Raw genomic sequence first — 14475 nt, forward strand, 5'->3', positions numbered from 1 at the left:
TATGCCCGCAGCCCCAAAAACCAGGACATACAAAAGTTTAGCAGAGTAGAGCAGAGCTGATGTTGCTATCAGAAATGTAATTTCTGCATTTTGTTACTGTTTATGGTTTTAACGTCACAGTTCTAATGTTGCATTAATGCGGTTTTCTACTTTTCATTTAGAAATACAGTTTTATATCCTCTTTCATAATTATACTTGCCATTGTTTGGTAGTGCTCTTTATAGCTTGCCTAATCTTTTGTTCCTTCAGATGATTGGAACATTAATAATTCCATAAGAACTAGGCATGACAGTAAGCCTCCTTTTTTAACTTTTGGACTGTGATTTTAATTTTTTTTTTAAACTTAAATTTATTCATGGACAATCTCTCCCCCTCCCCAAGAAAAAGTAGTTTTGTGGTCAATATAGTATAAAGTAAATTTGTATTCTTAATTATTGGAGAGAGAATACTGATAAATACTAGATTGCAGCACTGCAGCTAATAGAGTTGTGTGTATATTTATCAGCTTTATGAATGCATACATTTTACTGCATTTCATTTTCAAGGACCACTTAAGTGTTAATTGTCCAAACATGACACATTGGTGAGCAATGATTGTGCAAATGCATTCTTTGGAAACAAATTGGCCTTAACAGCAGCACTGAAACGGAGTTGAATAGCTCATTTAAGAGCCAGATACTATGCCACTCCTATTCACATTGAGTAGTTCATTATTCCGTGAGTAGTTCTACTAAGGTCACTGGAACTAGAAGAGGAGTAAGGTACTATTCAGTGTTAGTGTTGCCATGTCTCTGGATTTTATTTAGAGTTCTGGGGTATTTGGTGTTTTCCTTAAAACTCCACCTCCAGGTGTCATGTGATAACATGAGAATCTCAGCTTTCATTAAGAAAGAAAAAGTACATTTCTAAGCTTCATGGTTGAACAGCAAAGCTTGAAAATGAATCCTAAAAATCAAAAACCCAGATAAATAATATGAACCCAACATTTATTATTCTTTAAATGTCATGATTAATCCAATCTGAATTTTTGCGGGGCCTGACTAATGAATTTTTAGTGTTTGGCATAGTAATGTGGGTGACTAAAGAATGGCAGAATCAGGTCCTTATGTTCTATGTAACCCTAATATCCTAAATCTGGATTTCATTTTAAATTGCATACTATTCCCATTATTACACTGTGTTCTTAATCAGCGTATAGTAGCAATGATAAGAGTCTGATTATAGTTGTATAATTATGCCTAAAGATGGTCTTCCTCAAAACTGTGCTCTGTCCTGCTGACCTTGCTCATGTGATGGTCCCATTCACTTACATAGGAAAGGGACTGTAGGACAGAAACAGTTTGGCCCCTTATTTGATGTTTTGTGCTCTTGCTGTGTGCTCTGGCAGAGGATGGTGGAGACAGGAGAGTAGCACAAGGAACTCTTCGTTTTCAGTAAGTTCCCCACAGTGTTATTCACTTTCGTACCTGCTGTGTGCAACCTACAGTCGCACAGTAGGAGTCAAAGTCAAGGGAAGTCCACAGCGCAGATGCTTATCTTAAGATTTCACTCATAATGTCAGGAAGGTTTATTTAATTAGAACTGGAGCAAAACTTAGTTTTGTTGCTGTTTCATAAAACTTGGTTACATATGACCTAGGGAATTGTTTTAAGTTAATTTGAATATTATGCAATATAAGATCCCTTATAAAAGATTTACAGTGAAAATGTTTCTCTTTATGTAATGCTGCGTATTGCAGAATGTTAATTTAAGGCCACATTGTGATTAGCCCTCGTGTGGCTACAGAGATGGGAGGGATGTGGCTGCAATTATTGTTATTGGCCCTGCACTCGTGGGGACACAGAGGCTGCTAGAGGGCCACAGGAGCTTCCCTGGGGAAGCGTGGTGTTCCAGGGTAGCACTACCTCCCCATCTCCTCCTGGCTACAATAAGCCTAGCTGCAGGAGTGTAGGAGAGTTGGCCACCAGTTCAATATGTGCTTAGGATAGAGGGCCGCTGCCACCTCTGCCCATGTTCTCCTTATTGGAAGGACTCTACTCCTCATGCAGTAGAGCCTCATGGAACAAGGCCAAAAAGGCATGTTTTTAGGGCTTGATCCTGCACCCACTGAAGCCAATGGCAAAATTCTCAATGAGTTAGGGTAAAATTTTCAAAAGTACGTAGGTGACTTCAGAGATTAAGTTCCATTTTCAAAAGTGATTTAGGCACTTAGGACCCAAAGTGTCTTTGAAAGTCAGTGTGACTTAGATGCCTTTTGAAATGGGTCATAGATCCTAAGTCACTTAGGGATTAAGGGTAAAATTTTAAAAGAACCTGATCCATTTCCCACTGAAGTTAATGGCAGAATTCCTACGGCCTTCAATGGGAGCAAGACCTGTCTTTTAAATAGAAGCAGGATCTGGGCCCTTGGAGGCACAGAGCTAAGTATTAAATAATTTTTCTCTCCCTATGCTACTTTATAGGCAAAGGAGGGGAATGTGTTTTTAAAATGAGATGTGAAAAAGAAATCAGGCTGAAAAGGCACCGAACCCAGGGTTTTCCCCAAGATTTTACTTAACACTATTGGCAACAGATGGCTTTATGCCAAAGGGCTGGGGGAAGGGGTCAGTCATTGGAAATTAAAAAACAAGATGCAGCTTAAATTGTTTACTTTAGGATTACTTTAGATTAAGTTAAAGGTTAAGAGAGGCTTTCCGTGAAGGGGCTGCATGAGGGTAGAAAATGAAGCTGTGGTGGGGCTGCCAGCTTTTAAGACCAAGGGAAACCCAGAAAACCTGATTTCAGTGTTGGTCGTAGCATGCAGCAGATGGGGGTATTACAGAAAGTAGCCTCTGCACGTTCGTAGTAAGAAGCAGTCATATCCAGTGTTCAGCTGTTACCGGTTTTTAATGGAAAGAGCCTATCTGCTCTAAGGATGAAATGGCTGCTACATTTCATTTTAAATAAACAAGCTCTTTGGGACAGGGGCTCTTCCTTTACCTGATGTAAAGTGCCATGGGCACCAATGCACCATATAAGTCAGAATAAAATAAATATTTTTAAAAAAGATTGAGTGGGTAGGAAAAGCATTTTAAAATCGCAGTATTTTTGAACTACATCAATTAAAAAGTTCCTGAGTAATTAAAATAATTTTGAAGCAAAACACATAATGACAGACATGTAAGTTGAGCTTGTTAAATCATATGACTCATGAACTGATGAAAAACAAGGTTTATATTAGAAATGGCTGATGATCAGTAACTATAACAGTAACTTTATCTGAGTGACTCTTAATATAGGGCTTGATGCTAAACTATTCATAGTTTATTAAAGGTCTGGTATGAAGGGATAAACTAGAACTGGGTTATATGGAAGGTCGAATCAGCTGATGTGGGGTGGATTAGAATGCTTTTTGAACGTAAGGCCGCGTATAGCTAGTGCTCAGAGTTTCAGCTTAGTGTTCCCAGTTCAGCAGCTTTGATTTATTCAGCCGAGGGAATCAGTGTTTGTCAGGTGGAATAAATATTATCAGCCTATGTACAAGCTTTCAAGTAACATCTGGACTTCTGTGGTGCTGAAATGGCTTCCCTCCTGGCATTTGAGATGTACCATGTGGTAGGAAGTGAAGCTACTTCACAGAGTTGCCGGCTGGCACAAATGGGTTTGTACCTGGTTTAGAGTTTGATACTTGAAGTACCTTTGAAAAGAATTAGAGGATGTGCATATTGTTGAGAGTGATGGTTGTAGCTGTGCTAATTACCGTAGCAGATGTTGCCAGTGCTCTGATCTATTTTGCTTTATGAGATTATTTGAAAAAAGACATACCAATGTTGTATGATCAGTTTGGGTATAGAAATGAAAGAGATGTAATTTAAATGGCAAATAAAATCCCAAATGTCTGCTAAATTTTAACAGATGTTTTTGCATTATTCATTGTTTAAATTTCAATAGTTCCTCTGTCATGTTTACCCTTCCCTTTATATTTATGACATCCTCTTTTCAGAAATTCTTTGCATTCAGAATTACTATTTTTGATTACTCTGTAAATGGTTTCATTCTACTTTTATAAAAGATGTGGTCTTTGAGATTTATTTTTGATCTTGATGCAAGACCTTTGTTACATCATGAGTGAAAGGGGGTACATTTTTGTATGTATGTGGTAGTTTCAGAGAAAAAAAAGTAAGATTTTGGCACTGGATTTTTTAAAAATGTTTATTGGGTTCCAGGTTTAAATAGCCCATAGCTGATTTTTCAAAGGTTAGAAAACCATTTGTAAATGAGACATATTTGCAAGGCACAGCTAGAATACAGCTTAATGCACTTGAGTTGCCTTCTTGAATCCTAATGGTGAGTGACTGTTATATCTTGGTTCTGCTTTTGTGTATAAGCCTTGGAGCTACTGGTTCATTCATGCTGTTCACAAAACAAAACATAGTTCTGCATGTAATTGTAAGACTTCTTGTGCCGAACCTGAGTAAACAGTTAAGCGCCAGTCAGTACAATACCCGAATATTGTGTGTGTGTAGTTTTGAGTGTAAAGATTAAATTAAAGTTCTGAAATTAATCACTGTTAACTTTACATGATAGATTATTGTGTTAAGTGTTAACAAAATATCAAATGATGATGATAATCATAGTCTGGTTATAAGGAATCTTTTCTATTCTGATTAGAAGACTGTCAAAAGCAAGTTCTCAAACCTTTTAAACCAATAGGTTTTTTTTTTTACAGTTATCAAATTTTCTTTGCTTCCTTTTAATTTGAAATTAAAACTTTATAGCTTGTTTGCAATACATTATATTAATGTTTTGTTTGCATTTCCAGATACAACAAACTGTATCATCTTCCACTGATAACATTAAATCTCTTCTCAGCAATACAGAAATTAAGTTATAATTGAAAATCCATTTTCAAACATCATAAAAATGCATTCCTAGCCCTTTCTCATCCCCTAGAAATTTTTTTTTCCTATAATGGAGAAATATCTTTACTTTTTTAAAATTTAGCACACCTCTTCATGGGAGAGTAATTTTATCCTTCTAGCAAAAGTAGCACACCCATTCCAGAATTGGTAGTTTATCTAGAGTAGCCTACCACTCAAGAAGCACTTGATTATATAGAACAGTATAATCACCACAGAAAAGTTTCCTTAAAGTAGCATTCCTTTTCTAAAATCAGTTGCTCTTCTAGAGTAGTAGATCCTTTCCCAAATAGCCTATTTGGTTACAGGAACATACCTCTTCCATATGTCATTTTATCAATAAAAGCATTCCTGAGTTCCCTGTTTCTCTAGCGTTTCATTCTTAGGCATGTGCCTTTATTGGATGCGTGTATCCTATTCTGTTTTTATTGAAGGGTGTAAGTTCTGTGTTGCTTGTTTAAAAGATTATAATTAGCATATTAAAAAGCTGAGTTGGAGAAAAGGATTTTGGTTGTTTGGTGTGTATTATTAAATACACAGCAACAAGGAAGGGAATGGTTTCTTAAAGTTCAATCCCAGTGGATATTTGAGAAGTGTGGGATTTTCTTCACCATGTGGGTCTCTTTAAAATGGATTATTTCTGTGCAGGAAGCAGCTGAAGGGAAAATATAATGGACTAGTGTTGTAGCCCCTTTACCACCCTTAGTATTTGCTCTCTGATGTCATTTGCTTGAAACTGTACAACTCCAACTAGAAAAGTTGTCTAGGATTAGTGATGGCATTTGATAAATGGGTGGGAAATGGAAGATGTGTGGTTGGAATAGGATTTCTTCATCTCTTTAGTTTATCTCTCTGTGAAGTAGATATCTAGGGATGAGATTCTGTCCTCAGTTACACCTGTTCAGACCCATTGAAGTAAATGGGCTAGATTCTTAACTCAGCTAATCTTGTGTATATTTCAGTATGTGTGTGTGAGGGGTTGCTTCACTCACTGCTAGGATGGCACCCCCTCCTGGCCATTCTGGGGATTAGCTCCATGATGTCAACACCCCTTCCCACAGTTGCATGCTGTCTCTCTGTCATCCTGCAGCCCCTCTCTTGCTCCAGGAACCACAGCGTCCTCTTTGTGACTCGGGCCTCCAGCCAGGTCACTCAGCATTCCCAAATTCCAGGGTATAGTCCTTCAAAGCCTCTGTCACTCCCACAGGGACCCAGGCCATCTTCCAGTTCTCTGCCCCGCAAGTGCCATTTCTCCAGTGGTGGGTAGGGGAACCCGGGCCTGCCTTCTACTCTGGGTTCCAGCCCAAAGACCCTACAAGGTCTGCTCAGTCCTCAACCTTGCTGCTTACTCCCTGGCTTGCTTCCTAATCCACATTCCATAGGCTCCCTTCTCCACCCTGCTCTCTTCTGGGTACACCCTGCTTCTGGGCCAAGCCCCTAGGGTCCTACTCTTTCCCTGGTTCTCTCCTTTCCTCTCTACTAAGCAGAGGGTGACCGCAAACTTCCTCCCGGATCCCTTGCTGCTGCCAGCTTCCAGAGTTTATAATAGCCCAGCCCACTCTGCTCAGGTGAGTGGCTTCCTTGTAATCAAGGCTCTCCATGCAGCCTATATCTCCCTGGTTTGCTGCTTAATTGGCCCATCTGGTCTCCATTAACCCCTTCAGGGCAAGTGTGGGGTGAACACCCCATCAGTGTGCAAGTAAGAATTATTCATGTGGGTAGGAGTGGTTGGATTAGATCCTTTGTAGGTCTAATTGAGTTCTGAAATCTCTCTGGAAATACGAGTTTACTCATATTACTGAGTGGCTCTCAAATGGAAGAGTGATATCGTATAACTGTTAAGGCAGTGGTAACCTTGAAGATGAACTGCAAAGCAAAAAACAACCTTGTCTCATCTCTGCACCCTTTTTCTTCCTTTTTGATGCATAACATTGTCCTCAAAACTTTTGTCTGTTTGTTTCTTTCATTCAGTCCTCACTTCCCCTGTTCCCTCCGCCCCGCAGACCTTAGCAAGATCTGCAGCATCTGTAATATGAATTCCAGTTCAAACTCGCCTCCAGCTGAGCCATAGAAAATCTAAGGGCTTATCTATGTGAGAAAGTTACCAGTGTAACAAATAGTTTTTTTAACTGATATATCAACCTTTGGAAAAGGCAGTATGGACAGTTGTATTTAAGTCCATGCTTGTACTGTTGTGATTAGGTAAGCCTGCTCCTAGGCTAAAGCTAAATGGCAATAAGCCACTTGAAATCAGAATGTCAGCACAGTCTTTTGCAGCGGTAAAATTATTTGTTTAAATTCACACCTTAAGTTATAGCAATGCAACTTTCTCAAGTAGATAAGCCCTAAGAGAGAATATCCTCCTGTGCACAATTCTGTGCATACATTTAGTAGGGATGAACCTGAGTTCAAACAATCTTAAAGACTGGGGATGATTGGATCTGAATTCAAATCCAGAAAGAGTGAGTTCAGGCTCATCACTAGTATATAGAGAATCAGACCTCAAGGATTATCCTTTGCTTAATAATTGCCTAATAATTTATGCAAAATTAATGTTTTTTTTTTTTAGTATACAGTGGTCTATTCCTGTTCCAGATCATGTCTCCTCTTTGTTGATTTGTCTCTTCCTCCATCGTCTAAGGCTTGTCTGCACAGGAAAGTTGTACCAGAGAAGGAAGGTTGTGAATTAAACCACTATAATTATACCTGTATAACTCCCCAGGTGGACACTCTTATTAAGGTATAAAATGACCCTTTTCCAGTTTAGCTTTTGTTGCTTTGGAAGTGGAAGCCACTTTTATTCCAGCAGGAGTGATTAGAGGTATCTGCAGCATGCGTAGACATACCTGAGCTAGCTTTGATCTAGCTAGCTTGAGTAACAATAGCAGTGAAGCAGCAGGGTTGGCAGCAAGGGCTAGAAGCCGAAGTATGTAACCAAGGTCCTGGACATGTTTGTACTCCAACAGCTAACCTGTGCTGCCGCCCACGCTGCCACAACTTCACTGCTACTGTTTTCAAGCTAGCTAAATCAAAGCTCGCTTGGGTACGGCTATATGTTCTGCACTCACAGACCTGATTGCAGTTTAGACATAACCTACGTAGACACTTTTGTAGGATAACTACACTGGTATAATTATATAGGGATAACTCTAAAAATCTCCCATGTTGGCAAGCCTTAAGGTAATTGGGTTTGGAGTTTAAAATCTGAATCTAGGGTACTGTGTTGTTTACCATTCACCAGGCTTGTCTCCCAGAAGAGAAGGGAAAATAAGTGTTTTTAAAAGTGGAGCCCACTGCCAGCATGCTTCTGCATTTCTGTGCAGCTCACACCGAGTCCCCTCCTCCAGCAAGACAGTACAGTCAACAGAAACATACTACTTCAGATTCAGCTCTTAAACAGGAAAATCATCATGGGGTCTGACACTGGACTCACAAGCAAAGGGCTTTTATGTGGGAGCAGTGAGAGAGCTGGGGAGGATGGACTTTTCATTTGTATGCTAGAAGTAGAGCCTGGGACACCATCCTGGCCATGGCCAGCTGATACAAAAAATAATTGGCTTTGGGTCAGTATCACAGTGTCACTCATCACACTGGCACCTCCTACTGGTGGTTTCAGGAATTAGCTCTGGTCAGCAGGTGTGCCCTCCAGTGGCAGTGGCTCGCCCATCCTCATCTCCACCTGTAGACCCATCGAAGTTCCAATCTCACTGCCTCCGGCCGTGTCACAATCCAGGTTCCCCCCTTCTGGGGGACTCCTTCCGCAACAGTTCAGCCGCTCCTCGCAGCGGCTTGGCAGTCCATAGCCTGGCCGCTTCTTCAGTGGTGAGTGCGGGGAGAAAACCAGGCCCGCCCACTACTCCGGGTCCCAGCCGAGGAACCCAGGAACAACAGCGTCTCACTGCCCCTCTTTCTTTTTTCACCAGTCTGTCTCAACCCCCTGGGCCACTTCCCCACAGCCCCAGCATCTTCAGCTCCTGTCTCTGGCTCCTTCTTCCTCTTTCCAGGGCCTTGGGCCTGCAACCCCTAGCAGCCCTGTTCAGGGTGCTAGTCTCTGCAGCCTCTAGGAAGCCAGTCCCCTCCCTTGGGCTTCCTGCAGTAGACTCACTTGCTCTGGCCTGCAGCTTCCTTTTATAGGGGCCGGCTGGGCTCTGATTGGCTGGTCCAGCCACCGTCCTAATTGGCTGCAGCCACTGCCCTAATTGGCTGTTTCCTTGCAGCCGTCCAGGCTGGATTTTAACCCTATCAGAGCCAGTGCAGGGCAGATGCCCCATCACAGAAGGAGTAGTGAACTTGTCCACCTTTAATCATGAGTTTTTGGCAATGTGGATCTGTGCTGAGGGGACACGCTGGCCACATTTACCTTTGAGCTGAGTTGCAGATCCCCACCTTGGAGAACTTGGGTATGCCAATGTGTTATGGAATCCTCCTTCCTGAAGTCTCCGCTGCTGCTGGAAAACCACAACTTGTAATCTGCTTTAAGCCCATCCTTAGGTGCTTAGGACATTTCACGATTTGACCCCCAGAGAAAAGAGCTCACTAATGTCACAGGAAGAGGAGCGGAAGTATGCATTAATCCTTGCTGCTGAATTGAGGAGAATGCTGGAGCAAGGAGTGGAAGGAGGAGGATAAAGTGAACTGTAAAGAGGGAAGCTCAGGTGCAGCTCTGGAACCAGGGGAACTGTAGCAGGAAGCAAGGTCCTAGAGGTAGCTGGAAGATGAAGCTAGAGTGCTTTAACTATGAGGAAAAGGAGAAGCTTGGATTAATTAGAGATGAGGGAGCGAAGTGATTTAAGAAGATGGAAATGTAGTCAGAGCAAGCAGAGAGGGAGGCAGTCTTGACCACCGCATTATACAAGCTGAGGAAGGGAGGGATGAGAACAGGGTAGAAAAGAGGAGGCTATGGTTATCAAGGCAAAAAATCGTCACTGTAGAAATATCCATGATGCTTGGCTGGAGAGGTAGATGGAAGCTATCAGAGCAGGTACTAGAGTTTTGGCAGTAGGAAGAGGAGAAAGGATGACATTTAGAATTACTGTAAAGAGAAAAGTGACAGTGTCTAATATGGGTAAGTGTGTAAGGGGAAAAGGAAAGATTACATGGTCATAATTCCACTCAGCGTTCTGGTGGGATCAAGAACCAGAAGAGGTAAGCTAGCGGGGTTTGTGTGCCCATTAGAACACAATCCTGGAACTATAGCTTTGTCACTGAAAATTTGCTGTTAGATTTAATTTTTTTATGTACCATCACCACTACCTCTACTGTTAATATTATGAATGATAACATGGATCTGAAAATAAAATCCAATTTACAGAAAATAAATGTGGAACAGTAAATTAAAATATGTTTTCCTTCACTATACTGTTGTTGATTTATTAACTTTTCCCTCTCCTCATTTGTTGTGAAGTCAAAAGTGCTTGACATTTTGACAGCTGACTTTTATTGTTCTGTGGGGAGAAACTAGCCAGAAAAAAATTCATATTCAGCCCTGTCTTTCACTGCCTTTGAATGGCACCCTCCTTTCTCTTTTAGACCATTGTTATTCCTGTCAGAGGATTCCCATTGCTGACAGGTACACTGTCACCCACATGAATTGCGGTGACCCAGTGAGGTCATATCTGAATTATGAGAAATCTTTTTCCAAATTGCACTTTTGATATATAGCATTAAAAAGCTGTACTGGATAATGCACACATTTGTTTGCTTCTAGGAGAGGAAACTGTGCAACCTTGCAGAATAGAGACTACAAGAGTTAGAATAGGTCCTTTTTATTCTTCACCCAGGGCAGCAGTTACAGCTGTGTAGGTAGAGTACATTGTAGAGTACTCCAGTCAAAAAAGCGGAAGGTGAGATGATCGATTAATATACATGAAACTGAATGGGGAAACTCCAAATAAGTTCTTCTCTTTTCCAAAGCCCTTTGTTGAATTTTACATTGAAGCTCTAGACAAGTCAGCTAGATTGCTAAAAAGTCAGTGTTCCCTCTATCTATATGGAACTGAAAGACAAGAGACAAAAGGTTGGATTCAGAGAGGGGGAGTACAGGGAAACAATTTCCTCCAACCCTCCATTATCACTCAGTCTTATCTGAATTGAATTTCAGCAAGCCAGCCCTCATGGAGGTCCCATTCTCAACCAGACACTACCTCCTCAAGATTCATAATAATGTCATGACATAACTGAGTGTCGTCAGCTCACTATACTTCATACTTTAAAGCTACTCTAACCGGGAAGGTGTAGACTTACCCATCTCTGTTCCACCACTCCTCAGAGCCTCTGATGTAGAGGCTGGGAGGAAGGGAGCATGGCTAGACCATTAGCATGCTGCTATCTTGGAGGCATATCCAGCCAGAATCATTCAGCATCTTGGAGCCATTAATGGATCTTTGTGGCCTCTCCTGCGTAGTTGCTCTGAGGGCGCATTAGGAGAAGTAGATGACAGAGCCCAGAGTGCCAGGCAGTGGAGAATTAGGCCCCATGTTTCTGGTAGATTTTCCTTTACTGAAGAGTACTGAGACTGCTTTAATTTGCTTTAGGAATGAAACTGCCTCCTGGTGTTGGGAGAGCACAAAGGAGTTGTAAAGCCAGCTTGCATCCCACACTCTTTGTATCCTGTGCTGAGCACAACAGCTCATCTGGAGCTGAGGATCAGGTCCTAGGTTCTGTGCTGTTTTGTGATTAGATGTGCTACTTTGTCTTCTCCTTCTGAGAAATAAGGGTGAATATCCAAGTTAGTGCAGTGGGAACTTGTCAAAACAAAAATGACTGTTTTTAATATTCCATTTTCAGAAAGGCTTTTCATTAGCATAATCGAAGCAGCATTTCAGAAAATAATGGGATCCTATTACTGCTCATTTGTGATTACAGAGATAAGGAAGAGGCATGCTAGGAATTTATTGTCTTGCAGAAAAATTTAAAAAAATGGTTTGTATGAGAAACTTGAAGATGACATTTTATAGTCATCACATATACAATTTCCATGAGACATTGTGTCCAACTCCAACTCTGCCTTTTTCTGTGTAATTTTTTTTTTTAAGTGCAGGCTTGTGTGCTGTAATGGTCAGGTATTTTGTGACATTTGTGCCCAGACACAAGAATATTGGTTTAATGGATGAATACCTGTGACTGAGTCAGCTTGAAAAGCAAATAAGGGTAATCCTACAATGTTTGATGGGTTCTTTGGGTTGCTATGGATTGACTATTTGTAGAGGTGAAACACCGGTAGTATAGCTGAAATATGCCTGTTTTCATGGTGAAACAATGGCAGGGTAATGAAAAAGTGTAAAAGAGCTTTGGGTCCTGATTCTCATCTCACTAGAGTCGTGTGAACTATTAGTAACTCTACAGTTACTACACAGTTATAGAGGAGTAAAACTGCTGTAAGATCAGAATCAGGTCTTCAGTGTAACAAATTATAAACAATTCAAGTTTACAGATCAAAATACAGGTAGCAGTATCCTGGTAGTGTATGTTTTATAGTGCATATGCACTTTATAACAAAATCTGAAATATTTGACTGAATCTGCTTTAAAAAAATGTCAGTAATCTCAACATAGAAGCCTTTACATTTGGACATTTGCTGTTTCCTTTTTAAAATATACAACCATCCCCCCACTCTGTTAAAATAAAATATGCACATATGCACAATCATGATATGGTGAGTCTCTCTCTAGTACAAAATACTACAGCTTCTCTTTTGTGATGCTGCTATGAATATATTAATTGTTGGTGTCAGTAGATAATATTCAACTTTAATTTTTGATAAATCCCAACCTAAAATATTAGTGCTGAATAAGTATCACTTATTGAACTGCTATTTTAAATCATGTTTGTATGATAGGATTTTATCTGACTGGAATTTACAGATGTGAAAGCAATAGGATGTCTTTGGTGCTCATTGTTTCTGGACTTGAAAACCTGTACATGACATTTGGATTTCTGGTGATGGAAGCAGACTCCCAAGTATTTAAAGAAGCTAAACATTATTCTTTCTTTGAACAGGAATACATGGCTGTCCTGTAGAACCAAGTACCATCTTTATACATTAATAATTATTTTGTATTCTAAAGTGATAGATTCAGTTCTCATGCTTGTATTTAATCAGATTTTACAAAGCCTTCTAAAAACTACTCCATTTTCAATTTTATTCTCTTAGATTAATGTTTAATTCCTGTCATATAAGGTGCAAATCAAAGGTTTTATGTGGTAGCTAGATGTTTAAAAGTTGGTAAGTCCTTTTTATTAGTGTGACAAAATAGACTTTTAGTTGACTTTGTTCTAATCTTCTTTTCAGTTGAAAGATGTATGAGTGTAATGCAGTCTGGGACTCAGATGATTAAGCTGAAGAGTGGAACAAAAGGGCTAGTACGTCTCTTTTACCTGGATGAACACAGGACTTGCATCAGATGGAGACCGTCCAGAAAAAGTGAAAAGGCTAAAAGTAAATTCTCTTAACATTTCTATTGCTTGAATAATCGTGCACTGGAATATGAATTCACATGGTTGATAGAGAAAAACTGTACTTTACAGTGTGTATCTTTCAGTTTATAAACTCTTATTAGTGATACTTGTAAATGTGATATACTTATAAACACTTATTGACCATTTTTGCACAATAAATACATTGTGAAAGGCACTGTTATTGCCAGAAAAAATTACATATTTCTGTTAATATTAGCAGTTTAGTAGCATGTTGGCATACATGCACTGTACAGTACAAATGCCAGTTTAACCATGTAGTAATATTGCCAACAAATTACTTTATAGGATAGATCTGGCATAAATTGACCAGGAGAAGACTGTTGGCCTTAGTACACTATCCTCATATGGGAAGATAAGAGCCTACAAATAAATACATCTTCTAAAATAGTCCAGATACTAGCTTAAATCTGTGTAATATCTTATATCCTGATCCAACTCCAGATTTAAAAGAAAAGGAACCAGAAATGTTAAGCTAATTTATAGAAATCCTTATTGTTATTAACATATTTAGTGAAAAGGCCACATCACATTTATTTAGAGCCAGATTCCACCTAGACCTTATACTGGTGCACAGTGTGAGGAGAGGGTGTAAGGAGTGTGACGCATGTAAGAGCCAAGCAGATATCCAATCCCTGCACTCTGTGTGTTTATAAACACTGCTTCAACTGGAGTTTGGCAAAAACATCCTGGAAATATTTCTGCTGTCTTAAGGTTTGGTGACAGATTGCTTGTGGGCCAGATTGAATCTGACAGCGTCAGGTGACATGCTTACAGCATGTTTTTGCTGTTATTTAAGAACAGAAGGGATGAGTGAATTTGGCATTATTGATCTTTAAAGCGCAGTTCTGCCCTGAAAAGTGACTATAAAAATGTTACTGAGGGGTTCCACGTATATTGTCTCTCCTTGAGTGCTGTTTAAAATGCACTAAGTTTCCAAGTGAAATTATGGGTCATTTCAATTGCCAACCCTGCAAATTCAGTCTAAATGGAACGTCAAGCTGGGTTATTCCATTTTGCACATCATCACCACTAACAACAATTTGGCAGGCTATATTAAATCAAATACACCCATGTATTCCCATTGTTTTCAGATTATTTT

The 14475-nt window shown here is 40.0% G+C and overlaps 1 protein-coding gene across 3 annotated transcripts in view; it reads left to right on the top strand.

The window, feature by feature from the left end:
• The window catches only part of PLCH1 (phospholipase C eta 1), a 162451-nt gene that overhangs the window by 68660 nt on the left and 79316 nt on the right, over nt 1–14475 (top strand). For all 3 annotated transcript variants that reach the window (XM_007057361.3, XM_027819839.3, XM_027819841.3), the window contains exon 4: nt 13189–13335. In XM_007057361.3, coding sequence (XP_007057423.2) covers nt 13189–13335 — 147 coding nt within the window. The remainder of the gene's footprint in view (nt 1–13188; nt 13336–14475) is intronic.

Source organism: Chelonia mydas, chromosome 9, assembly GCF_015237465.2.
Source record: "Chelonia mydas isolate rCheMyd1 chromosome 9, rCheMyd1.pri.v2, whole genome shotgun sequence".
In the NCBI taxonomy this organism is placed as follows: domain Eukaryota; kingdom Metazoa; phylum Chordata; order Testudines; family Cheloniidae; genus Chelonia; species Chelonia mydas.